Consider the following 25,409-nt stretch of genomic DNA (forward strand, 5'->3'; position numbering starts at 1 on the left):
TCACAGGTGCCTGAAGTCCTTGAGGGCCACCTGGGCAGCATTGCGTCCTGCTGCTCCCATCACTCCTCCTCCTGCAAGAGAGCAGAAATGGAGAGCAGTGGGCAGCTCCAGCCCCAGGAGATGGGGCCAGAGGCTGCACCAGCAGAGCTGCCCCACCTCCCTGACCGTGTGAGGGTGGAGAGGGGAGTGGGCAACCCTCCCCATCCCGTGCTGCTCTTGCATCCCTTCCATGCATGCACCCTTCTCCTTCAAACCCCCAGGAGAGCTCTGGCTCCCAGCCCTACTCACCAGGGTGAGCTCCACTTCCACACAGGTACAAGCCAGGAATTGGGGACCGGTAGCCCGAGTAGGATGGTGCTGGCCGGGCAAAGTACAGCTGGTCCAGAGACATCCCTCCATGGAAGATGTTCTGCAAGCAGAGCTCTGTGTGAGCTGGCTGTGTCTGGCCTAGGGCTATGTGCCCACCAGAGCTGGCACTGGAGTGATGCTCAGAGTTGGTACCCACCCCACCAGGCAGCCCAAAGATCTTTTCCAGGTCTGGTGGCGTCAGGATATCTCTGCCGATGATGGATGCCTTGAACCCCGGGGCATAGGCTTCGATACAGTCAAACACTAGAGAGGGATGAAGAGACTGGTGGGCAGCCTGGGGGGACATGGTAGCCAGCCCCTGAGCAGCTCAGGGGTGGCTCTGCCCACGGGCAGGGACCAGCACTCCTGGTATTACCTGAGTCAATGTATGCATTACATACCCGTGTCTGCATAAGCATTTCTGGCCCGCTCATCCCAGGGCCGGCCTCCCGCCAGCACGGAGGGGGTGTATTGGGTGAAGAGGGACACGACGTGGCAGCCCCGTGGGGCCAGCCCTGGGTCCAGCACGGAGGGAATGCAGAGCTCAATCATAGGCCTGGGGGAGCAGGATGCTAGCTGGGCAGGCAGAGGGGGACCCAGCCACCCCAAACGTCTTCCCTCAGCACCACTTGCCATGGCTGTCCTGCCCCTTCCCCAGGGCACCAAGGCGTGCCAGTGCAGGCTCCTACCTGCTGGAGGGGTGCCCGTGGGTGGCCTCAGTGAAGGCCTGGTGCAGGAGGTGGGTACCCTCGCAGTTGAGATGGATGGAGCACTGGTGGTGGGGCAGGGGCTGGCCGTCGTGGGCGTTGGGGGCAGCGAGGAAGCTAGGCAGACGATCCACGGCCACTGGGCACGGGAACGGGGACAGGGGAAGCGAGGTGCAGCCTCTTGCTGAGCCTGGTGCCAGTGTCCCTCCAGTGGGGACAGCGGCGGTGGTGGCCCTGTCAGTACCTACCATTGATCTTCGTGACAGGGGAGCGCGTATCAACCTGCTGGATCCGCTGGACAAAATCCTTTGGCAGCTGTTCCTGGGGTGGGAGAGGCCGGGGCAGAGCCCAGCGGTGAGTTGGACAACCCAGCCAGGGGACACCACCACACCAAGCCCCTGCCAGCCCCGTGAGCCCCGTACCTGTGGCGTGAGCTCCAGGAAGGTGATTTGGGGCGAGGCGTTGGACAGCACCAGTTTGCTCCTCACCTCCGTCCCGTCCTGCAGCACAACGCCCTGTGCCTGCCCGTCCCTGCCCAGCAGCACGTGGCACACTGCCTGGATGGGCGGAGGGGACAGGACCTCACCAAGAGCATCCCAGCTGCCTGCAGGTTGCCCGGGCATCTCCCTGTGCCCAGACACCTCGTACCTTCTCAGCAAAGATGTGGGCTCCTTGGGCAGCCGCTGCACTGGCAATGGCTTGGGACAGGGCCCCCATCCCGCCAGCCACGTAGCCCCAGGCCCCTCGCCGTCCCTCCAGCTCACCCATCACGTGGTGCAACAGAACGTACCTGCAGCGACAGGACTCCAGGTGAGGCTACCGGCTGAGGGGACAGGTCTATCCCCTGCATGGGCATGGTGAGGATGGTGCCATGGCACCCACAGATGGGACCTCACCAGGTCATAGCATGCCAAATCAGTTGGAGGAAGCACCCACCAGCCAGAACTTGACCTGACCTGGGGACAGAGGTGTCCCAACAGCAAAGGGGCAAGCGGAGACCATTCAGGAGAGCCATATGGCAGGGATGGGGAGCAGCTCCTTGCCCAGCCCCAACCCCGCAGCCACCCTGGCAAGTCTAAGCAAGCAGTGGGAAGGAGAGGCAGCAGGAAAGAGCACGGGGTGTCAGGGCACAGCAGAGCCAAGGAGCTGCTGGCACAGAGGATGGTGCAGGGGGACGGTGCATCCATGAGTGCCGGGGGAAAGGGACTCTCACCCACTGCCAGGGGTGTGGGGGCTGGCCATGGCTCCAATCACTGCATCAGTAGCCAGAGTCGCCTTCAGGGGCTCCGACTCAAACCAGTGATCCAGGATCTGGCCCAGGAGAAAAGGAGAGCGCCAGGCTTGGGGTGGGGGCTGCAGTAGCACCCACGCAGGCAGGCGGGGAGATGGCTGGTGGCTCTGTGCCACTGCTGCCGACACTTACTTTGGAGATGGGGGCTGTGAGGACCTCGTAATAGCGGGGCAGCTGCCTCCCCAGCGCCAGTCCTGGGGATGCAAAGGCAGCGTGAGACCTGCACAGCTGTGCCAGGGCCAGCTGCCTGCACCCATTTGGGTTTGGGGACAGGCAGTGGGCAAGCCTGCTGGCCTGCCGGCCCAGACGGAGCTCCTGAGGAGCCTGTGCCCCAAGATGGAGCAGTTCTGCGTCACCTGCTCCAGGTGCAGGCAAACACTCGTTACCATCAGAGTTCCCCAGCATCCCAAATGTACCTGCCCGCAGCAGGGGCTGCAGGGCTCGCAGGGCCCTGAGCCGCTGAAGCAGGGACCCCTGCCCCAGGGCAGCTGTATCCACCGGGGGGACATCCAGCAGCGGGTCGAGGGCTGACACTAAATCTCCCATGAATGCCTCATAGTCAGGGTAAGTCTGAAAGGGCACAGAGGGGGGCCATGGTGGATGCAACAGATACCCTATCCAGGAGCATCCCTGCTGCTCTGCTGGGCAGGGCAGCTCCTCGGGGCCTTTGCTGTACCAGGTATGTGCCCCCACAGCACCTGTGCATCTTTCTGGGAGAACTGAGCGATCTGCTTCTGGGTCTGGGCCATGTCGTGCCCCAGCAGGAGGGAGCGAGGGGTGCTCCTGTCCTCCAGCAGTGGGGTGAAGGAGTAGGGGTCCCGCGGGAGCACCCTCAGACCATGCCGCTGCAAGACAGGGACAGCAGGACCCACCCTGCAGGGACAGCCTGGCAGCGGGCTCACCCTGCCAGTGTGCCGGCAGGTGCCAGCAGCCTGGCGAGGGATGGGTACCGGTACCTGCAGCTCCAGCTCGGTGTAGATCTGTGGCCGCAGCAGGCTGAGCAGGTACGATGCCCGGGAGAACTTGAAGCCTGGAAGATGTGGGGTGGTGGAGGGTGCCCGTGCCCAGGGCTAACCAGGGGCATGGGGATGCAGGACATGCGGGGGTACCTGGCACAATCTCCTCCGTGACGGCCACACCGCCCAGCACATGGCGTTTCTCCAGCACAGCCGTGCGCACCCCTGCCCGCTGCAGGTAGGCAGCCTGGGGGGAGCGCAGCGTCATGCTGCCCACTCCTCCGGCTGGGACATGTCCTTGTCACCCCGAGAACCCTCTTGCACACAGTCCCCACCTCACCAGAGGGCTCTGCTTCCCACCACCCTGTGGGAGCCCCTGGCCCCATAGGCCCTGCCACCAACACCCTCCCGTGCCCATGGCACAGCCCCTCTCTGTGCCCCACTGTGCCCCAGTGATGGAGGTGACAACACCCCACTCGCGGTACTCACTGCCACCAGCCCATTGTGCCCTGCAAGGAGAGAGGGAGGTAAGCTGAACCCAGCAGCGGGCTGGTCCCATGATGGCACAGGGCATCTGCCATGCCTGGGACATAAGGCTGCCACAACCACCCAAATAACAGGGTTCTGGACACGGGGATACAGGTGACAGGGAGCATCCTCCCTCGTCCCCATAGCCCTGGCCCTAATAGTGCAGGGGAGGGGGACAGAAGCAGTCAAAGCAGATGCTCCAGCTGTGCCCTGCACAAGCAGCATGTTTGGGGGCCGCAACATGTGCCCAGCTGTGCAATATCCCTGCACCCTCCCTGGCACAAGGAGCAAGCTAGGGGCTGCAATGTGTCCACCACTGTGGTTCCCACCTGGCCACCCCCGTGCCTGCCCTGGGGTGGGGGGGGCAGCTGGGTGTCCCCACCTGCTCCCCACAGCACACCAGCTCCCTCACCCTGTGTTACCTGCCCCGATGACCACCGCATCATACTCCCGCTGCAGCTGGTCTGCAGTCCCGGCATGGGCCATCCGTGTTCCCGGCAGCCCAGGGGACAGCTGCCAGCCCTGCATCCAGCAGGAAGAGCGGCTGGTGGCCAGCCTTGCCCGGAGCCTGGCTGCCATCACCCCGCAGTGCCCGGCCATGGCTGACCTGCACCCAGCAGTCTGGACTTTGCTTTCATGGCAGAGATTTTTCCAGGGCTTCCGGGCATGGGGAGGGGACAAGGGGGGCCAGGGCAGGGGACACCTTGGCACAGGGCCAGACGCTGTGTCCCAGGGCTTGCAAGGAGGCTGGGCACACGGACAGGGACACATGCCAAGCACTGCCACCCCAGCGCTGCCCACAGCAAGGTGCTGATTCCGGCACAGCTTTAGTATGGACTTGCAGGGGGGCTGGAGACCAGACCCAGAGTTGAGAAGGCATCAGTCAGATCTTGTCTGATGGGTCAGATACTGCCCAGTGCTCAGCAGGATGCCAGGTGCTCCCCAGCCTGTACCCCAGGAAGGTGCTGGGTAGGCACCTCTGACAGCCCCCCCAGCCCGTTATCCAGGAAGGGCCCAGAGGCATGTGGCTGGGGTGATGGGCCAACAAGCACTGTGGGACAGAGGGAGCTCAGTCCCCCAAGCAGGCAAGCCCCAAGCACAGTGCTGAGAGCAGCAGGAAAAGGGGAAGCTTGGGGGTGAGCTTGGCCCCGCACTCAGTGCTGTTGCTTAGCAGGGCAAATTCCTGCCAAAAACCATGGGGCAAAGGACCCACTATGGTCCAGTGCTCCCTGAACAGCCAGCCTCAGCCCCAGCAAGCAGCACAGAGCGACAAGGGGCAGCAGCTGCCGGAACCCCTCGGGGCTGACCCCATCCCCAGCTGTGCCTGGGGGGTTTGCATGTGCACTGAGTCCAAACACGCCCCACAAACACACAAGCTGCTTGGCTTTACGCCCCCCCCCCGCCCCGTTCACAGCCAAGCTCAGCTCCGCAGCTGACTGGTGTCTGGGAGCTCGGGTGCGGGGAAGGGGGTGCAGGACAGGCTGCCCCTCCCCAGAGCCTCAGAAGCCCCTGAGGGTCCCGCACCCCACATTTAAGGGAGAGGGGGAAGGGGGATGCACCCTGGGCCATTCCTCCACTCAGGTTTGGCTACACCATTTTGTTCTCCGGCCAAAGCCTGGCGGCGATGCCAAGCCAATGCTATAAATCCTGCTTTGGAAATGCACTTTTCAGTAAGACGGTGATTTGCCAACAACCTCTCAGCCCCAGTCTCTGCCTGCCCCTGGAGGCTGCTGGGTGCCAGCAAAGCCCACGGGAAGTCGGGAGGCAGGCAGTGCCAGCCCTGGCCGGGCTGGAGGACAGGAAAGCTGCCCGCGGCTGCCTGCACAGCTGATGGCGCACAGACACCAAGGAGGCAGCCCAGGTGCCAGGAACACCCACACATCCACTTTAATCCTGGCCCCGAGGTGGCTGGAGGCAGCTCAGAGCAGGGGGATGCGGGAGGGCTCCCAGAGGCGCCGGGCCAAGTCACAGGCCTGTTGGACTACGAGCTCGGAGGGGATAATACCCAGGTGCAGGGTCAGCAGCTCGTAGCACTTCACCACCTCTGCCTGGTGGTTCTTGCTGTAGTAACGCAGCAGCTTCCTGGGGAGGAGAAGACAGGGGGGTCAGCAGGCACAGCACAGACTGGCACTCACTTTCTAACCACCTTCCTCCTAGAAAGTCCCTGGCAAGGACACAGCACCCATCCACTGGCAGCACCACGGCACCAAGCTGGGGAGATGAGCTGGTGCAACCCTGGTCACACCACGGCAGTGGTACCATGTTGCAGCAACATCCCGGCGAGGACAGCATTGCTCATGGCGATCCCCGTGCCAGCACAGCCTCATGCCCTGGTGTCAAACCACAGGGCTGAGGACTGCTCACCTGTAGTAGTCTCCTGCCAGCATCCCAATGGGAGCAGAATCATCGGAGAGAACTGGCACCTCCATCACCTCCAACTTGTAGCCCTTGGGAACAGATGACAGCAGAGGGCAGGAACAGGGAAGGGACTGCTGAGGAGCTGGAGCCAACTGTGCCTACAGCCCTGCTCCCTGCCCCTGGAAGGTGCCAGGGCAGAGGGGCTCAACCCCTTCCTCACCCCACGTACCAGCTCGTTCTCAAACCAGAGGAAGTAGGAGCAGCAGTAGTCGCCATCCTGCAGCACGAGTGTCGTGTAGCCCTTCTGCAGGTACCGCCGGGCCAACGTGATCAGTGACCAAACCTAGGGGACAAGGGGCACCTGAAGCCTGAGCAGAAAACCCTCCAACTGTCATCCCCTTCTGTGGTCCCCATCCCACCCCCAGCCCCACGAGCAGTACCTTTGTCTTGATGAAGGCTGCCAGGGGGCCCTTGCCCAGCTCTGAGCTGGACTTCTCCGTGATGCTGAGCGATGGTGCCATCATCTGCCCGGCCGTGCGGTCCACATAGATGAAGTGCACCAGACCAGGAAAGTCCTCCAGGTATGTAGGGTGGGTTAAGGGTGTCCAACAACTTTGGTGCCCTTTCAGGACAGCCCCTGAGCCTTAGGGAAACTGCCTTCACCCACCACACTCCCTCCCTTGAGCCCTACACTGAGGGGACAGGGTCCTCACCCTCCCACCTCTGCTATACCCCCAGGGACCTCTCCTCGCCAGGCTGGGCTCCCAGTCACAGGGACGGGTATGACACCATGGTGATATTCCGCCTGCTCTTCACCAGCAGAAAGTCCCGCCAGTCCAGCAGCTTCTCCCTGCCGAGAAGAGGCACGGTGAGAGGCTGGGACTCCTGAAGCCCTGGCACAGCTGGGTGTGGGGCAATCTCCCAGCTCCCCCAGGGATGCCAGCCGCCCCCATGGACTCACCTCATCAGCTTCTGGGCACGGTCCCGCAGCCCCTGGGACAGGCTGTGGCCAGCAGAGCCCAGGAAGAGCTGGCGGTACACGGAGCAGAGCTGCCGCTTCACGTTGGCCACTGCCTGCAGCAGCCTGAGCCGGGAGACATGGATGGTGCTGAGTTTGGCCCCTAGGTCCCCAGCGCCACAGGGACAGCTGTGCCGTCCCCCGGGCTGGCAAAGGTCCCCGCCTGCCCCAGAGAGTTTCTCCAGTGAGCTCATACTCACTCCAAGGAGCTCCCAGGCTCACTCCGGGAAAATATCTTATTCTTAAAGTCCACCCAGGCATTCTGCAACTGGAGAGAGACAGGGCTTAGCGTCAGGCTGTGGGGACAGCAGGACAGGGTCCTCATGTCCCCACTCTCACCTGGATGTCCTGCCCACCTAGCTTCTTCACAAACTTGTCCATCCGCTGCCGCAGCTCGGCCAGGAATGGGTAGGAGCGTGGGGCTCCCACCTCCGGCCCCTCTTCCAGCTTCCTCTCCAGCACCAAGAAACCATCCAGCAGCTGGTACAAGGTGACGGCCACCTGGGTCGTGGGGCCCTGCCAGGCAGGGGAGAGGTGGGTCAGCCAGGACCCAGCCCATCGTCACTTCCCTCACCAGAGAGGCAGCTCACCTTGGTCAGGAGGACGAGGGAGATGCCCGGCCAGAGTGGGAGGCAGTGCATGGTGTGTGGCAGCAAGGGGCAGTAACCTTCCCGCAGGCTGGCGTCCAGGAAGATCCTTCTGGGGTTTGAAGCTTCAGGGACCAGAGGCCCCAAGGTCTGGAGCAAGTCCTCTGCCATCTGGGGAGAGAGGGGAGGTGCTCAGCCCCCTGCTGGGACAAGACAGCCTGCACTGGCCCAGGACTCTGGAGGGACACTGCAATGCTCTGAAAGCTGCAACCGGGCACGACTGAACTGAGGGAGCTGGAGGGGCCGTACAGCAAAAGATCAGCAGTGAGGGACATGCCCAGGGACCTCAAAAAAGCAGGACATAGAGGGGAAAACTGCTTGCAAAGACACAGGTTGCAAACACCTTGCACCAAGGCCAGAACTTGCTCACAGAGCGTGTGTGAGGCTCTGCAGCATCGGACAGGGAAGCAGCCCACAAAGCCCAGAGGCAGCAGAGGGAGACACCAGCCCGCTCTGATATCTCTGGTATCCACCCGAGAGTCCTGAGAGAGCTGGCGGATGTCATTGCCAAACCCCTGTCCATTATCTTTGGGCAGTCTTGGCTCACTGGGGAAGTTCCGCTGGACTGGAGGCTGGCGGATGTTACCCCCATTTACAAAAAAGGGCGGAAGGAGGATCCGGGGAACTACAGGCCTGTCAGCTTGACCTCGGTGACGGGCAAATTCATGGAACAGGTTATCTTGAGTGCTATTAATGAGCACATACAGGTTAACCGGGTGATCAGGCCCAGTCAACATGGGTTTATGAAAGGCAGGTCTTGCCAATCAAACCGGATCACCTTCTATGACAGGGTGACCCGCCTGGTTGACGAGGGAAGGGCTGTGGATGTAGTTTTCCTTGACCTCAGTAAAGCCTTTGATACAGTTTCTCATAGTGTTCTGGTGGAGAAACTGTTAACTGCTGGCCTGGATAGGCACACCCTCCTTTGGGTTAAAAACTGGCTGGACGGACGGGCCCAAAGAGTGGTGGTAAATGGGGCTAAATCTGGCTGGAGGCCGGTCACCAGTGGGGTTCCCCAGGGCTCAGTGCTGGGTCCAGTTCTGTTTAACATCTTTATCAATGACCTGGATGAGGGAACTGAATGTACCCTCAGTAAATTTGCGGACGACACCAAGCTGGGAGGCTGTGTCGATCTGCTCGAGGGTAGGGAGGCCCTTCAGAGGGATTTGAACAGACTGGATCGTTGGGCAATGGCAATCATGCCAATGGCATGAGCTTTAATAAGGCCAAGTGCAGAGTCCTTCACTTGGGGTATAAAAACCCCAAGCATCGCTATAGGCTCGGAGAAGAGTGGCTGGAGAGCTGCCTGGCGGAGAAGGACCTGGGGGTCTTGGTTGACTGCCAGCTTGATATGAGCCAGCAGTGTGCCCAGGTGGCCAAAAAGGCCAATGGGATACTGGCGTGTATCAAGAATAGTGTGACCAGCAGGAATAGGGAAGTGATCCTGCCCCTGTACTCGGCACTGGTGAGGCCGCACCTGGAATATTGTGTCCAGTTTTGGGCCCCTCGCTTTAAGAGAGATATTGAGCTCCTGGAGCGAGTCCAAAGAAGGGCGACTAAACTGGTCAAGGGGCTGGAAAATAAAACTTATGAGGAGCGGCTGAGGGAGTTGGGGCTGTTTAGCCTGGAGAAGAGGAGGCTGAGGGGAGACCTGATTACGGCCTACAAATACTTGAGAAAAGATGGTGGGAAGGTAGGGGAATGGCTCTTTACATTAGTGTTGGGTGATAGAACAAGAGGAAATGGGTATAAGCTTAGTCAGGGGAGATTCAAGTTGGATGTTAGGAAGTATTTCTTCTCTGAAAGGGTTGTCAGCCACTGGAATAGGCTGCCCAGGGAGGTGGTTGAGTCCCCATCCCTGGATGTGTTTAAGAATAGGGTGGATGATCTACTTGGGGATATGGTTTAATGGGGATTAGGGATGGTTGGACTCGATGATCTCTAAGGTCTTTTCCAACCTAGAAATCTATGAATCTATGAATGTGAGGCAGCCTGGGCCCCTCTGTGCTGACAGCTCTGGACAAGGAGACCATAAGCAACACCCCAGGGAAGGTGGTCACAGGTTATGCACAACATATGGACGTGGGGTGCGTCCCCAGCAGTAAAGGCTGGCTCACTCACAGCCACAGCACAGCAAGGGATGAGTGACGAGGACCAGAGACTGCAAAGAGCACCAGGACAGGCCAGGGAGGCACGGAGCCGGGAGGGACCACAGGACCCCTTGCTTACCTGGACATCTGCAGCATCTGCCTCGCTGGTGCCCAGCATCTCAGTGCCCTCCGACCAGCTGTCACTGCCTGCAGGGAGCATGGCAGGTCACCCTCCTGCCAGTCCCCCACGCAGGCCCGGAACCTCCGCAGGGCTTGGGAACATGGGGCAAGCGGGCACTCACTTGTACTGTCCCTGCCTGGAGAGGGCTCGGGTGTGTAGTAGACCTCAGGCACGGAGAGATCATCTGTGTCCTGCTGGTGGGAACAGCTGGGTCAACGATGGGAGCGATGCAGGCAGCCCAGCCAGCGTCCCACCGGGCAGCTCCCGATCCCAGCCACCCACCTGGTCATCTGAGTCCTTCTCCACAGCTCCATGGGAGCCAGGGCCACTCACAGGGATGCTCTCGCTTCTCTTAGGTCCTCGGGGAAGCACCTTCCCTGCTGTGGGCTTCTGAAAAAAGGGGAAAAGAATTAAGGCCTGGCCACCAAGGGCTCCCCCCGTGAGGGCACCTTGACTCTCTGCCCCCCACACCCCGCTCTGGAGCACCTGGGGGCTGAGTTCTTCCTCGGCGCTCTGGCTGGGGTACAGGTCCTGAACCAGGAGGATGAGGATGAGCAGGTCGGCGGGGCGGATGGAGCTGGCATTGCGGCTGTGGGCCAGAGAAAAGAAGGGTCAGCCAGGAGGATGAGCAGCTGCCCTGTAGAGGGGGCTGGGGCCGGTACCAGGCGCACCTGGAGTAGAATGCCAGCAGCTTGGTGTGCACCAGGAGGAAGGCATGGCCCACCTCATCCCCGCCACGCTCAGGGCTGGTGTTGATGTACTGTACCACCTGCTGCTCCAGGAACTCGATGCACTGCTCGCACAGCTGAGGGTGGATCAGTCGCTCCACAGCCTGGGGGCAGGCAGGGGGTACGGCTGCTGAGCCCCCCAGACCCAGACACACAGCCCCTGAGCTGCCCTGTACCTCCAGGCACCGCTGCTCTGGGGAGCTGCCCCAAAGTCCCCAGCCCAGGGCCCTTCCCCGCATCCCAGGACTCCACGAAGCCTCACACCCCTGGGACACCCCGAAAGTGAGGGACGCCCCGGGGCAGGGTACCTCCACCACAAAGCTCTGGTCCTCCTCCCGCAGGCGGCTGTAGGTCTCCAGCAGGCCCCGCAGCAGGCTCCAGACACGCTCCCGCTGCTCCGAATCAGCCGGACGCAACCTGCAACGGTCGCAGAGCGTGAGCTGAGAGCTGGCTGTCACCTCCCGGGGGGGACAGGCACCCTGAATTCCAGCTGCAGCCCAGCAGGTGGGGGGGTCCCACTGCAAAGAGGGGTCTCGGCTTAGAAACACCCACTCCCACATCCCCAGGGCTGCTGCCCCGGCAATCCCGCATGCCAGCCCGTGCCAGCTGGCTGTGCCTGCTCACTCCTTGCGGATGAGGTGGGAGTCGAGCGTGACGAGGCCGCAGTGAGTCTCCACCAAGCGCCGCAGCACAAACAGCGTCCGGCGCAGGTCATCCTCGCTCTCCGTCCCGTCGCCATTCACTGCGATGTACAGGCAGTCTCCGAACTGCAATCGGTAGCGAGGTCAGGTGGGACTCAGCCTGGGTGCCCCGGTGCCGGTGCCCGGTGCCGGCCCTACCATGTGCAGAACGTGGAGGTGCCGCCCGTGCTCGGTCGCGAAGCAGGTGTAGGTGTCGGCAAGCTTCTCCAGCAGTGCCGCGCAGGAGATGATCAGGGGGGCGAAGAGGGTATTGAGGCTGTCCTCCAGCGCCGGGCCCTGGGGCACACGGTCCCGAGTGAGCGCCCACGCGCGACCGTGCACCACGCACCCCCTCCCGGCACCCGCGCGGCCCCGTCCCGCCCCACCTGCCCGGCGTGGGGTGGTCGCAGCCGGCGGAGGAAGGCGTCATCGGCCCAGTAGAAGAGCAGCTCGGCCGCGGTGCTGGCGATCAGGACGCACCGCATGGCCCGGCCCGACCCACGGCAGCGGCGGACTCGGCGGGAGACACCGGGACCGCGCGGCTCCCTCCGCCCCGCGCCGCTTCCTGCTCCGCCGCGCGTGACCGCCGCGCCCACGCGCGCAGCGCCCCCGGCGGCCCGGCGCGGCCTTGCGCGGCGGCACCGTGCCCGCCCGCCCCGCGCCCGCCCCGCCTGCCCCTGTCCCGGTCCCGGTCGCAGTCCCGCCCCGATAACGCCCTGGTCCTGGCCCCGGCCCGTGGCGGACAGACGACGCGGGCGCTGTTGACAGCCCAACTTTATTACATCTCCGGTAGCGCCTCGGCGAGTCCCGGCTGCTCCTGCCCGCGACACCGCCCCTCTCCCGGGCAGGGCGCATTCACGGCCCGGCCGCCGCCGCTCCCCACCCGGGGATGGGGCCGGAGCTGCCCGCCGGCACCGCCTCCCGCCGCTCCGCTCCGGGCCGTATAATTTAATCGCCCACGTTTCCAGCCGCGGACCCCCTTCTCCCGGCCCGCCCTGCCCGCAGTATCCCCGCGCCTGTCCCGGCCGGGCTGGCGGCAGCCCGGCGGCAGCAGAGGGAGCTGCTTCCATGCGCTTCCTGCACCGGCAGCGCTGCCCGCGCCCCGCGCCGCCTGGGAAGGTGTAGAGGAAAGGGGGACCCGGCTGCTGGAGGCGTCACCCTGAGGGGCAGCGGGGCCGGGGAGGGCGCCCATCCCGGGCTATAAGAGGGCTCAGCACCCCAGCCCTCCTCAGCAGACGGTGGGCACCGCGCCCCGGCACCGCGTCCCGGCTGCTTCTTGCAGCTTGCGGACAGATCGCGGCGGGTCCTGCAAATTCGCCGTCGCACCGCTCCTGCGGGATGGTGGCCAGGACCAAGAAGAGCTCTGCGGTCGCAGGGCGGGAGAGAGTGCCAAGCTGGAGGGCGTCCAAGGTGCGAGGACGAGGGCACGGCGCAGTGCCTGCCCAACGTGGCCCTGCTGCAAGGCTGTGCGGGCTGCCGAGGGGGCAGCGTGTCCTGGGGAGTGCGTGGGGGCAGGAGCAGGTCCGGCGGGTCCGTTCTGGGCCACAGGCTATCGATACCGGCAGGCCAGCGCATTCACGTTCTTCACCACGTAGAAGCTCATGGTCAGTGGAGGGATGACCAGGGTGCGGCCGGCCCGCAGCGGACGAGGCTTTAGCTCTGGGAGGGTCCCGTCGTCCACCATGGCCAGCGGCTGCCCGTTGAGCTGGACCGACCTGTGGGACCAAGAGAGGGTCAGGGCGGTGGCATCAAGGGCAGGACAGCAGTGGCAGCACTGGCCGCCAGCATCGCACTTACTTGGAGTGGAGCCCGTCCTTGCCGTAGGGCTGCAGCAAGTACTGGTGGACGATCTTATCCCGCAGCGTCCCCGCCAGCTTGATTTTCTTCCGAGAGCGATGCAAGTTGATTATGTAAAGGGTGATGGACCCCCGGACGTAGTTGTGGCTGCAAAGGGGAGAGCAGGAGCTGAAGGGCGCATTGGGACGTGCCCCGAGAGCATCACTTCCAAGGAGGTGTTTGGAGGTGTCTGCAAGAACTGGCCTCATGCAACCATCTGGAGGGGACATCACTGTCCCGGCTGCCCCTCTACAGGGAGATGCCACCTCCCCATCACAAAGCTTGGCTCTGTGATGACACTTCCCCAATCTCCCCCTCTCCTCCTTGGCCAAGGGGTGCCATGCCAGTGTCTGGAGCAGGAGTCATGATCCCGGGGCAGCCCTCCCAGGGCCTCGGAAGGAGGAGGCTGAGAACGGAGGGGAGCTCTGTGCGTGAGTGGCGTCTGCCCTGCCGCCCCGGGCACTTAACTGACAGGTCCAGACACTGATCCTCCATCCCTGCCTAATCAGGCAGCCCCAAACAAAGGCTATAAAGCACTTTGCACCTGTCAGTTACTGGACAAGGTTTCCTACTGAGCTGGAGGCATGTTGAAAGCATCTGGACTGTGTAAAGAAACAGTCTCTCCTCCTCCACAATAGCAACTTGTGTCTGTGGAGGAGGTGGCCACCCCCCTGGCTCACCGGGCCACTTTCAAAGACCTTATCAACGAAACAATAACCAGGGCGGGCTCCCCTGCAGCGTGGCCTGGCAGGTAACCTGACCGACTGGAGGCCCCTCGTGTGAAATCCACTCCCTTGATCTCTGCTGCTGGGGCTGCCTGCTGGCCACTGTGCTGGCTCCGGCCAGCCCCGTTCCCAGGCCCGGGCCTGCCATGACTTTCATAGGAGGCACTGCCCTTCTCGCACGCTCCCTTTACTGCCACAGCAGCCAGAACAGCACCCGAGTGCATCTCCTGGAAAGCCAACCTGCCTTGCCAGAGCCAAACCAGTATGTCCTCAGTGGTCCCCATCTCCTGGGGGTCCTGCTTATCCCTCCCCTGCAGCCTCCAGCCTTGCTCACTCTGCTTACTTGTGGTAGCTGGTGCAGTGGGCGTAAATGCGGAGCTTGTCGCGAATGACTCTGCCAGGCCGGGGTTTCCTCTGGAGACCAGCCACGTGGATTGCCAGGACCTTAGGACCGATGAGGCGCTTGTAGAGCAGGGACAGCCAGTAGTCCTGGGGGGCAGAGGGGACAGTCAGCAGCACAACGGTCCCCCCGGCTCCCAGCCAGAGCAGGCAGGAGAGGCTGGCTTCCCTGCTTACAGCCTAGCGAAATTTTGGCTGTTAGGTGAAAATGTTGAGTGCCAGATGGCTGCCTTGGGGTGAGGTTTTTTTGCACAGTCTGTGCCAAAATGGCACTGCTGTTTGCAGGAAAGAGATTAAGGGAAGAATACATTACTCTGCCCATGCTGAGAGACACCAATACCCTTTAAAGGAGCTCGGCTTTTGGCTGGGCTGTGGAGCGTGAGGATGCCCTCACATGTTCCCACGGACCTGCACGTAGCCACACCACGGACCTGTGCACCAGCTCCAGCTGAGGCATATGGGATGGTGATGTCCCTGGAGCAGGTAAGTCACCCTCCACCCCGTTCTGTACGTGGGGCTGGAGCACACCAGAGCTCTTCTGTGCTCTCCAGCCCTGTTCATGGCATGCTGGTTTTGGTGACTGCTGCAGGTGCTCCGCTTCCCAGAGGTATTTCTCCTGTTTCAAAGCTTCCCAAGGAGTTAAGCAGCCATGAACATAGTGTGGGGAAGCCAAGCACTCAACAAGTAGGAAACGTTCAGCCCCTGCATACAGGCATTAATGATGCAGCCTTTAATTACGTCACTACATACTACTTTTTCCCGCAGGACACGGCCTCGCTCAGCACACAGGATGGGCCCCAAGTCCCGGGGAGGGAGATGAGGCTGTGCAGTGATGGAGGGCCCCCCCTCATCCGCTGCAGAAGCTAGGAGGTGTGTGGTAAATGAAGCAGGGTTGTGGGAAGGGAAAGGGCAGTCTCAGGCGCTCGCCTGCCGTTCTGCAGGATGGGGCTCTGGTCCTGCTGCTGCTCTGGGCATCCTGGGTGATGCTGGGGAGATGGAGCCTCTCACGCTGCTTCTCTGGGTACTGCCTGTGGGTGCGCTGGGCACTGCCTGGGTGCTGGGACACCTTTGCACACACGAGCACTCTGGATAAACACCCTCTGTGCAACCCAGACCGGCTGCCACGGAGGGACCGTGTGCCCCGGGGCAACTGGGATGATCCCCCCAACCTGTCAGCAATGTCGGACGCCCAGCAGCGATGGCCATGCTGGCACTAGGGACTGCTCTGCCCGGCAGCATCTGACTCATACAGTGAGGGGAACCTGCTGCGGATATGGAAAAGAGCAATGGATAAAGCAACCTGTGGCTCTACACGCTGCCTAGGGGGGCACTAGGAAAGCCCTGTGTGGTCAGGGTAGTGTCAGGGAGGGGTCTGCCATGGCAGAGGGGCATGGAAGGGGGGAATGGGGTCTCCAGGGCCCCAGGCTACAGGACAGGATGGGCAGGTGTAAGTGAAGATCCCGCACACAGATACAGGTATCCATCCTGTGGGTGGAAAGCCCTCACACTGCCTCCGATTAACTTGAATTTTGGCTGAAGATGCCAGCAGATGAAACACAGAGCAATGCTACAGCTGCAACTGGCATGAAGCGAAAACCCGTTGGCCAGACTGGACTGCTGGTCCCCATTCTCTCTCTAGCTCAGCTCAGCAGAAGCTGACCAGTTTCAGCAGCACTGGGCTGGCCTGGCAAAGGGAGATCCAAACCCACTTCCCACTTTCTGGGTAAGCTTTTGCCACAGTGCTGGAGGAAAAGCTGCCTCCTGCTCTCCTCTCACTGCTCCCAGCCAAAACCACGGGGCTTTGTGCCACACCAGCCTGGTAACTGCTTCCCCTGCAAACCCTGGGCCATGGATGAGATGTGAGGGTGAAGGGAAAGCCTGGCGCACTCCGAGGAAGCTTAGCCCACAAGGCCGAAGCTCCTGGGGAGTACGAGCTGCAGTTTGCTCAACACCGCAGATGTGTGCTGGCCCTGTGGCATGTGCCACCGTTGCCGTCCTGGCTGGCTGGCGGTGCTGCCCCACATCCCTGCAGGCACTGTCCCCGCAGGGGCTATGCCAGCATTGCCCCACTGCGGGAAGCTGCCAGCCCATCCCATTCGGGCTCATGGCAGGCGGGAGAAGCAGTGCCCGGCACGCTGCTGGCTCCCCGGCGAGCCACGCTGATTAGCAGGCGTCATTAGATGAGTAATTACTTGAATTTACGGTGACGCCAGAGGCAAGCACAGACTGCAGTGTTTAGCCCAACAGTCATGAGTTTAAAATAAATGAGTTCAGCGCTCCAAGCTACCTGTCAGTTCAGGCTCTCAGGCCTTTCCAGCAGCCCCTTGGGGTTTCTCACCTCCTCTCCATGTTTCCACTGATGAGACGCTGCTTTCACCCCCAAGTTATGGGAGTGATAGAGGCCAGAGACTTCGTGGCAGCCCTTGAAATTCCCATATGTGTCTCAAGAGCTCTTTTGCATGGGGCTTGCAATGGCCTTGTTGCCATGGGGAGTTGGCACCAGCAGCTCCAGGCTCTGGCTGAGCACTCACCTCTCCGGGCAGGGTGGTCCCTGGGGGTTTGCTGCTTCGACACCAGCGTCCCTCCGCTCTCAAGGCTCAGCAGCAGCAAGGTTTGAAATGTGGGGGTGTGGGGAGCTGCCCAGCTCCAGGACCTGCCCCGGTTGCTGCCAAATCTCTCATCTTGGCATACACTCTTCCCAAGGATGCTCTGACAAACCCTGCTCCCCTGCAGAGCTGGGGGAGCTGAGCCCCTGGCAGCTCACAGGCAGATAGAGGGTGCAGCATGTCCTGGGCTGCGCACAAGGAAAGATGCTTGTCTCTCTGGGAAGCAATGGCATTGTGAGCAGATGCAGGGTGAGCTGTTCTGCAAAGCATGAGATGACCACGGCTGAGTGTAAAGTATTTTGGCACAGGCAATGCCCCCAGGGCAGCGTGAGGACTGACCTGTCCCTCCAGCATCTATCTGCAGGAGGTGAGGGGAGAGCAGTGATTTTATCTTGCCTGGCTGGTGAGGCTAGCTCCAAAGTCTCCATTTTGAGAGGGATGTGGACATACCAAAGAGAGTTCAAAGGAGGGCCAGAAAAACGACCCAAGGCTGGACAAGGAGTCATCAGTGTGGGCTTTGAGACACTCAAGCTCTTCAGTTTACTGCAGGGAAGCACTGAAGACAGCTGCAGCTTTTCGCATCATCGCAAGCCCGCTTGCGGCGGGGGCCAAAATCGTGTTACTTGCAATAAATTACCAGGAGCTGGTGACACTGAGCGTGTGGATGATGAATTACACACACACCTAGCATGACAGGATCAAACCTGCTGGGTGTGGGCGCTTTCCCCAGCTGGGCGGGGGCTTTGGGGCTGCTTCTATCACCAGCATGAGTGAATCACAGCTAAAATCAGGCTGGGGCTGCTGGGCACTGGCCGCTACTGGCTCTTGTTCGAACAGTGACCGGCCTGGGAAGCAGTTGCTCTTGAATCCAGCTTGGCTATAGTCAGGTTGGCTTTTCCACTGATCAGTGACCTCTCCCCAGACCCCTGGCAGTGGCTGGCACCCCCTTCCGTACGGCAAACCCTGTGAGAGCACGGCCCCCCACCTGGCAGTGCCCATATGCCCCTTGCAAAGAGGAATGCCTGCCGTGCAGCGTGGTGCTGGGTATCCTGTCGGAGGCAGCCCCAGCAATCCGCAGAGAGATGCACAGCTCTGACCAGCACAACCGCAGAAAGGATTTGGCTTTTGGAGTCACAGTGGGCTCCCGTTGCGAGGGCTGGGCCAGCAATACAGCTGTAGCAGTAAAGGAGGAATAACAGACAGGAATCTGGTCCGCTATTAGTCCCCTGGGAATTGAGGGAGCTTTCTTGCTTGAATTACTTTGCAGACCCATTAAGCAGTGCTGCCACTGCAGCCTTCGGAGCTGCAGGCCAGGAGAACACAAAGGCAGAGCCGTGCTGTGCCTCGGGAGGGCTCCTGGCCGGAACCCCCGATTTATGGGCAGGATGGGCGTTTGTCTCAAGCAAGGTGATGTGCAGAGCTCAGCCACGTCTTCGGAGCACCATGGGGCCAGGGAAGACCCAAGAGCTTTCTATTAGATGGGGAAAGCCCAGAGAGTCCCACTTGATCTTTCTGCACGCTTTAATTCATTGCAGGAGCTTTTAGAGACTTCAGCTTTTGGAAACAAGGCTGGTAAGGCAGACCTTCAGACAGACCTGTTCACCAGACCCTCCCGTCTCCAGAGCCATTAGGAAGGGTGTAGGAGCATATCCCCACGCTCTCTCCTAGAGGCAGCAAAGCAGCTTTACAGCCCACCTGAGTTTGTTCACCTCCGTGTTCACCACATGTGAGAAGACGTTTCCATAACCAGAAAACCGGAGTAACAGAGCCGTAGTCCGTCAGTCTCCCGGGGGCTGTAACTGGCAAAGGCAGCCAAACTTCAAATGAGCAGGCTGTTGACCTTGCCGTGCACAGCCTCCTCTGGCTGGGGCTGCCGGGTCCTGGCTCTGTGTCCCCATGTCACCGGCAACATCAGCTTGCTGCTGCCCACCCTCTTCCTTTTCCTCTTGCTTCTTCCCTCTTCTGAAGCTGTCCAAGCTCTTCCTCCGTCCCTCAGGCATGCTCGAGTTTCAACAGCCTGTTACAGAACTCTTCCTTTCCTACACCTTCATCTGCATGTTTCCACAGTCTAAGCAACCCACGTGGAGATAAGGGCTGGCTGCTCTGCCTCCCCGCACACCATAGGACAGAGAGCTTCACTCTCTTATCCCTCTGTTGAGCCTGCTGGCTCGTTCTTGGCAAAAAACATCTTCCAGAAAAGTAGTGATTGTGGTTGTGAGGGCTGGGAAGGATGGAGAAGCCGCCACTTCCTAGGGAGTCTGTTCCAGCGGTTAAACATCCGCACTGTTAACGATTCCACTCCTTATTTTCAGCTTGAATTTGTCTGGCTTCAGCTTCCAACCAGTGATTCCTGTTCTTTCTTTTTCCACTAGATTAAAGAGATCTTCAGCATCCAAAGCCTTCTCCCCGTGGAGGTCTGTACATCCTGTTCAAGCCACGGCTGGTCGTTCCTCCAGCAAGGCTGGACGGATGCCGCTTTTAACATTATCCCTGAGTTTTATGTGTTTCTTGGACTGTGGGAGTTTGAGCCTTTCTCACCCAAATCCTGTGCAAGGTCCTGCAACAAGCAGAGCGGGGCAGAGTCTCTCCCCACAGGGAACATTTGCTAATGTCAAAATGATCATCTCCGGGAGTGGGCTGTGATGCTGTCCTCATGAGCTCACGCAACTGTTCTGGGAGACGTGAGCTGTTTGCCATTCTGCACGTGCACCCTCCTTGTGTGGAGGTCCTGCAGAGCTGAGCCCTTGGGAGAGTGGTCTCCTACAACACTTGCTGTCTTTCTGCCATATCGGAGGAATTTGCGGCTGTGCCCTGAGCACTACAGGAGAACACTGCAGATAAGGTCTACGAATGCACGAAGGGCCTGGGAGAGGCACGTGGGGAATAAAGATCCTCCTAATCCCAAACAAGGGGCTTCAGGCGGACTGGGCTGCCAGGAACCAGCAGCATCGGCAGGAGAGGGCAGACCCTTGCTTTGATCCAGGCACTTGCACCTGTCAAAGGATTGGCCAACCCTGTCCAGTTCCTTTCTTCCTTAGACTTGGTGCCTGCAGGTGTCCACCACCAGTCCCCTGAAGCTGCTGATGTCTCTGCCTGGGCATCTGTTGCTTTCATTGTGCTGATCCTCTTCCTTCCTGCTCTAACAGCTGTCAATGCCTCATCTCACACCGCTCTGCTGCATCGTCTTCCACCTTCACATCTTCTTGGCAGCTTTCTCTGCCAGCAAGCGGTCTACAGCGGAAGCATGACACGGGGGGCTGCCAGTCCCACACCACAGTGCCTTTTGGCTAAGGAGGGAGAGGAGAGGAGGCAGGCACAGCGAGGGAGGGCAATGGGACATGAGCCAGCGCAGGAGCAGCTCTGTAGAGTGGAACAATTGCTGCTGTGGCTGCACTGTGCACCTTGTGTGCTCATGGGGGCTCACGGCAGGCTGGCTCTTGTCTGGCCCTGTGGGCTGAGTATCTATTCATAGTTAGGGAAGGGGAACCAGGTCACATTTTGCAATGGCTCTGCCATAAGTCCCAAAGCGCAGCTTGCGGGGACAGCCAGGAGAGTTCGCTCCTATCCCAAATAACCTACTAACGTGCATGCACCCATGGGCTCGGAGAGCAGCATTCTCATCTACTGGTGGCAGTAGCACCACAACCTCTGTGTTCGGGCTGAGCATCAGCCGTTCACCCTACAGCCCAGGGTCTCCCCCAGCAGCACAACCCATCAGGCCTCCAATGAGCATTGCGTCCCCCCAGCCTTTGAGCCACTGCACCCTTTGCTCAGCCCCTCTCCCTTGTCTCTGTCTCTTCTGCTCTTTTTCTCCCTCCTGGGGAAAGGCCAAACACTGACATTAAGGCAAAATTCCTGCTCTGGGAGCGGCAGCCACAGGAATCACTGCCAGGCACCGGTGACACTGAGGGGACAGCCTGCCCGGGGAACTGGGAGAGTGGCACGTGGGAAGTAGCCCCTGGCCACTGCTGCCCTTGGCAAGCTGACTGCCAGCCAGCAGCCTCCACTTTCCTGGGGAGCTGAGAGATGGAGGAAGAGCCAAACCTCTCTTTTATCATCACCTCTCCCTAACAGGGTCCAGAGATGGAGGCCACAGGAAGGGAGCAGAGCTGCTGGATCAGAGGGCTTGGAAACCAAATGCAATTTCTTTGCTGTTTTCCATTCTGCTGCTTTTCACCACGATGCTACTCCTCTCTGCTCGGCCAGACAGCACCAACCCACCCTGGGAAGGGTCTTGCTGTCCCACCTCCTCCACATCCCCAGGATGTCTCTGTCGTCAAGGTGGGCAGGTCTGTCACTAGCACGGTGCCTCTGGGAGATGCGAGCAGTGGCTGTGTCCATCCTTCCAAGTACCAACCATTGGTGCCAGTTCCAGTCGGTGCCTGTCTCTGCCCCAGTCCCTGGGGCAGGAGGAGCAGCCCGGCTCTGGGTCTGCACATGTCCCGCAGCTCCGGCGGGTGGGTGTGAGAGCTGCTAGCCGCAGCACGGCTTTGACGCGTTTGACAGTCCAAGCATACGCGCTTCAGAGACGTTCTTTATGGCACACTAAGAGGGAAAGGCCCCTTAACCCACTGTGACAGCAAGCAGAGTTTAGGCGCTTTAAATCTGTCTCCTTGTTCACAGATAAAAAAGCCTCAGAGCAGACTTGGAGCTCCTGGAAGGAGCAGCGAGGGTGCAGAGAGCGGAGGATGCTGCAGTCCTCGGGACATGGTATGACCACGGTTGATAGGACAAGGCAAGTGGAGGGGATGCCCTGCTCAGACCTGCTCCAGGCACTCGTGCTGAGTCTGGCTGGGAGATTTCTGCAGGGCACTGTTTCCACTCTGCCCTTCAGCGGGCCATGCTCCAGCTTGATGTCTCCTGGGAGAGCCTTTCCCCTGCGTGCACCCGAACTGCCTGGGATTTCATCCCTCCCTCCCACTGCCAGAGTGAACATCCCGTACAGATGGCTCCTGCCCATTCTCGCCTCTCCCATCCTATCCCTGTCTGCAGGCAGTGCTCCCGCCAGAGCCAGTGCTCTGGCGTGCGGGGCAGATGGGGGTGCCAGACGCCCGCGCGGCAGATTTATGGTCATCAGGAACAGTTTCCATGTGTGTGCGAGCTCCATTGGACCCCTTCCCTCTCCCTATCCTTTGTCACTCCCAGGCTCGGGACCGTGCCTCTCCCTGTGCAGCGCGTGGCACGCTGCAGCCTGGCCTGGCTGCCATCTCCCCAACAGCCACCCCGAAGTCGATGGTCCCCGCTGGGAGGAACAGCAGCCACGCTCCCACCCCTGGCAGCCTGGCCGGCTGCATGTGCACAGCGCGGTGACTCAGTGCTGGGCTCGCAGATGGGCCGGCGCAGCAGCGGGGCTGAATTCCCCCGGCCCCGCAGCCAGCTGGCCCGGCTTGGCGGTGGGAGCACAAGTGCTTGCAGGAAAGGGCTCTCTGTACGCTTCCCACTACAGATGCCGGGACTCCTCTTCACCTCTGGACACCGTCCAGCCCAGCAGCTGGGCAGCCATGGGGCAAGCAGGCGGCAGGGTGGGGATGGGTGCAGGTGGGTGAGGATCCAGCTCCTGCAGCCCTGGCCTGGGGATGGTCCCCTCCCGCACAGCACAGGAGCGGGAAAGGCACCGTCCAGGGAGAAGGATGGGACTTCCAGCTGCAATTAGCAATGCCTCTGGCCAAGCCAGCTCAGCTAACGAGTGCACTGGGGAGCACGTACGTGCAGCAAGCAGGAGCACAGCCAGGGGACCTGCTCCCACCCCTGGCACCTGGCACGGCACCTTGCCAGCAGATCCCTCGCCTCTGTGCACCCGGAGACCAGGGACCCAGCCCCTGTCCCGCTGGGGAGGTGCTTGGGACAGGTCGGGCAGGCGTTGTTGGTACCAAATCGCCAGGCACAGCCCGAGGACACAGCTCACACCATGGCTCTGCCCAGGGGACATCGAACTCGTTCACACCAGGGCTTTTATGAAAGACCAGGTAGGAAGGGGACAGATCACTAAAGACAGACTCAATACAAGCCCAGGGTCCTCCCTCCTGCAAGACAGACAATAACTTTCCCACTGAGTTCCTCAGTGCCTTTGGGCTGAGCAAAGGAGGTGAAAAATCACCCGCGGCATCCAAGCGTCCAACCACGGCACCGTCAGGCACAGACCTCTGCACTGCTGTGATGCTTTCTCAAGGACGCCATCAATCCACAGGCAATATCATACTGTCTTCTACTACCATAGCTGAGCAGGCAGCCCCTGCCATCGCTTCACCCTGTGATCCCTCTGGGCCTTTCTCATGCTGCATATGAAACTCATAAGCAGAAGGTAAGTTTTAGCATCTACTTAACCCAGGATAACCAAGTATCTCGCCCTCTACAGCCTTTAGGAGAAGGTCCAAGAGGAGCCACAGTTATCAAAAGATGGAAGTCTGGATTTCAGCTTTGGCTTTTCCATGCGGTTTGTGTTGCTCTGGCCCTGGCTAGAAATACGCCCAAGTTTTCCACAAATAGGTATAACCTTACAGCACTGTGCGTTAAGGGAGCAGAAATCACTACCAAGGGTGGATAAAAAAGAGGCAATGCCATGTGGAAAAGCATGCAGAAAGGTCTTTAACGTGTTCTAACAATCTGAAGAGAAAGCTCACACCTACCTGAGGGGCTCTCCAAAGAAATAAATGTACTGCATCCCTCTGGACTGATTCAGAGCGATATTAAGGAAAGAGAGATGGAGTACGTACACTGCATGCCTGAAATGAGCCTAGAGCTCCTAAATGCCAGAGCGGCTCTTCAAAAGCACTGCCCTGTGAAGGGTGAATATCAAAGTGCCACTCCTGCCCCCCCTTCCTCAGCTCCTCACTCCCACACACATGTACAGATGGGTTGAGAGGCAGGCAGGCAGGCTGATGTTCCTGCGAGTGGCTTTATTTGAAGGGCTTCTCAAGCACAAGCCCTGATTATTATACAGCTGGCTGCCCCAGTCACTCAGGAAGAAAAAGCACTCCAATGATACACGGAAAAGTTATCTCAAAAATAACAAGGCATTAAAACAATTGAGATCAGTTGCATTAAGGTCAGCAGAAGCATTTCTATTCCCCAGCCTGATCATCCCCATACCGAGGCCAGGGTACCTTGTGTCACCCAGCTTCTCCTGTTTTGGTCCCCATTAGTCCAGCAAGAGAAACTCATTTCCTTGGATCTGCATCTGGAAGGAGGCTCAGAGAGAGACGGCCTCGTCTCCCCCTCCATAGCACCCATCCCTCGCACGAGACGTTGATGTCACCACCTCTGAGGAGAGGGTGGACGGGCAATTCTGGCAGCCAGGACGGGCACCCAGAGCTGATCTCTCACGGGTAAAGGACCTGGATGGAGGCACAAATGCCCCTTGCAAGATGCCCCATAATCCAAAAGATGCTTCTTAGCTCGTGAGACAGCTGTGTGTGGAAAGCCCAGCAGAGACATGAGCATCTCCATAATTTCTCCATGAACTCCATGGCCCCTTGGCTGCCTGAGACCATTTTTGAGGAGCCAGGCTGCATTGCATCAGCAAGCCACCATGGCGCAAAGCCAGGGACAGGCCAGCTTAAACCTCTGCTTTCAAGGTTTCACTGCATCCCCGCCTCCAAGCAGCTATTCCCAGGTGCTCTTGCATTTCCCACCGAAACGGCCAGAGTTTACAAGTTTGTTTTCAAGCCAAGGCTAACTCTTAGAAAACGCAGAGCAAGCCCCACCAGGCTGCCCAGGTTTGCTGCCCAGCACCTGCGCCCAGAGAGCGGCCATGCTCTGTGCCCGTCTGATGCCCCAGCACCCCTCGCTAGCTTGCAGCGTGGCCCACGACAGCAGGTGGCATCCTGCTATGCACAGAGTGGTGCAGTGATTTGCCTGCTCCTTCCCCCACACATAGCAAATCCCCCCAGCGCTGCAGTCCTGGGGGAGAGGCAGAAAGAAATGTGGGGACTTAGAAGCTGAGACTCTCACAGTGGTACCCACCAAGTGACCCTTGTTATCCGCATTCCCCGATCCCCAAATGTGGCGCACACACCACATTTTATCAGCTTCCTTATGCCATTGACCGTAACATGCCCTAACAGAGACAGTACTAACATGAGCAAGACCAGCAGCATCCAGGGGGCCCAGTGATGGACAGGGAAGAAGGCTTCTGTGGCAGCGGCACAGTGCTCGTACTGCAAATGACTACAAATCACTTGCTTTTATATGGGAAGCTCTTTAGCACAAGGATGCAGGGCCACATGTGCACTGCCACACCATCCCTGGATCACAACGGAAACTCTCCCTGGACCGTGCAGCTACCTGGCATCTAAGGGCACCGCTGGAAAAG

At 60.1% G+C, this 25,409-nt stretch overlaps 3 protein-coding genes across 5 annotated transcripts in view; all 3 read right to left on the reverse strand.

The window, feature by feature from the left end:
- PYROXD2 (pyridine nucleotide-disulphide oxidoreductase domain 2) lies at positions 1 to 4,409 on the reverse strand. Its single transcript, XM_086616699.1, has 16 exons — positions 4,253 to 4,409; positions 3,792 to 3,811; positions 3,456 to 3,549; positions 3,303 to 3,376; positions 3,045 to 3,191; positions 2,763 to 2,916; positions 2,479 to 2,540; positions 2,269 to 2,366; positions 1,704 to 1,845; positions 1,478 to 1,612; positions 1,304 to 1,376; positions 1,038 to 1,194; positions 750 to 904; positions 506 to 612; positions 289 to 409; positions 1 to 71 (listed from the first exon to the last, which is right to left on the reverse strand). The coding sequence occupies exons 1-16, from the start codon at positions 4,407 to 4,409 to the stop codon at positions 1 to 3; spliced, it is 1,767 nt and encodes a 588-aa protein (XP_086472825.1).
- A 1,340-nt stretch (positions 4,410 to 5,749) lies between these two features.
- HPS1 (HPS1 biogenesis of lysosomal organelles complex 3 subunit 1) lies at positions 5,750 to 12,017 on the reverse strand. Of its 3 annotated transcripts, none has more exons than XM_086616376.1 (18): positions 11,919 to 12,017; positions 11,692 to 11,829; positions 11,477 to 11,619; positions 11,161 to 11,269; positions 10,796 to 10,956; positions 10,611 to 10,713; positions 10,407 to 10,511; positions 10,246 to 10,315; positions 10,083 to 10,150; positions 7,797 to 7,964; positions 7,546 to 7,722; positions 7,407 to 7,474; positions 7,150 to 7,272; positions 6,973 to 7,038; positions 6,629 to 6,773; positions 6,418 to 6,531; positions 6,195 to 6,277; positions 5,750 to 5,912 (listed from the first exon to the last, which is right to left on the reverse strand). In XM_086616376.1, exons 1-18 carry the CDS (start codon positions 12,015 to 12,017, stop codon positions 5,750 to 5,752), a joined length of 2,103 nt encoding a protein of 700 aa, XP_086472502.1. The 3 variants fall into 3 exon arrangements, with proteins under 3 accessions (XP_086472502.1, XP_086472503.1, XP_086472505.1); XM_086616377.1 differs by having other exon boundaries at positions 10,246 to 10,318; XM_086616379.1 differs by having other exon boundaries at positions 7,407 to 7,468; positions 10,246 to 10,318; positions 10,407 to 10,514.
- Positions 12,018 to 13,081: 1,064 nt separating this feature from the next.
- HPSE2 (heparanase 2 (inactive)) overlaps positions 13,082 to 25,409 on the reverse strand; it is a 112,967-nt gene continuing 100,639 nt past the window's right edge. The window contains exons 11-13 of the mRNA XM_086616380.1: positions 14,437 to 14,582; positions 13,330 to 13,476; positions 13,082 to 13,247 (exon numbers count right to left, since the gene is read on the reverse strand). Coding sequence (XP_086472506.1) covers positions 13,082 to 13,247; positions 13,330 to 13,476; positions 14,437 to 14,582 — 459 coding nt within the window. The remainder of the gene's footprint in view (positions 13,248 to 13,329; positions 13,477 to 14,436; positions 14,583 to 25,409) is intronic.

This window comes from Tauraco erythrolophus, chromosome 9 (genome assembly GCF_009769465.1).
Source record: "Tauraco erythrolophus isolate bTauEry1 chromosome 9, bTauEry1.pri, whole genome shotgun sequence".
NCBI lineage: Eukaryota > Metazoa > Chordata > Aves > Musophagiformes > Musophagidae > Tauraco > Tauraco erythrolophus.

What these genes read in the sequence shown, in the direction of transcription:
- PYROXD2 (XM_086616699.1), bottom strand. Translation starts at nt 4,409, where the DNA reads ATGGCAGCCAGGCTCCGGGCAAGGCTGGCCACCAGCCGCTCTTCCTGC. An exon ending in GCAGCCCCTGCTGCGGGCAG is followed by an intron (nt 2,541 to 2,762) that starts GTACATTTGGGA and finishes TTGCATCCCCAG; the next exon opens with GACTGGCGCTGGGGAGGCAG. An exon ending in CACGGGCACCCCTCCAGCAG is followed by an intron (nt 905 to 1,037) that starts GTAGGAGCCTGC and finishes CTGCTCCCCCAG; the next exon opens with GCCTATGATTGAGCTCTGCA.
- HPS1 (XM_086616377.1), bottom strand. Translation starts at nt 12,017, where the DNA reads ATGCGGTGCGTCCTGATCGCCAGCACCGCGGCCGAGCTGCTCTTCTAC. An exon ending in ACCTCCACGTTCTGCACATG is followed by an intron (nt 11,620 to 11,691) that starts GTAGGGCCGGCA and finishes TACCGATTGCAG; the next exon opens with TTCGGAGACTGCCTGTACAT. An exon ending in TCCAGGCAGGGACAGTACAA is followed by an intron (nt 10,151 to 10,245) that starts GTGAGTGCCCGC and finishes TGCTCCCTGCAG; the next exon opens with GCAGTGACAGCTGGTCGGAG.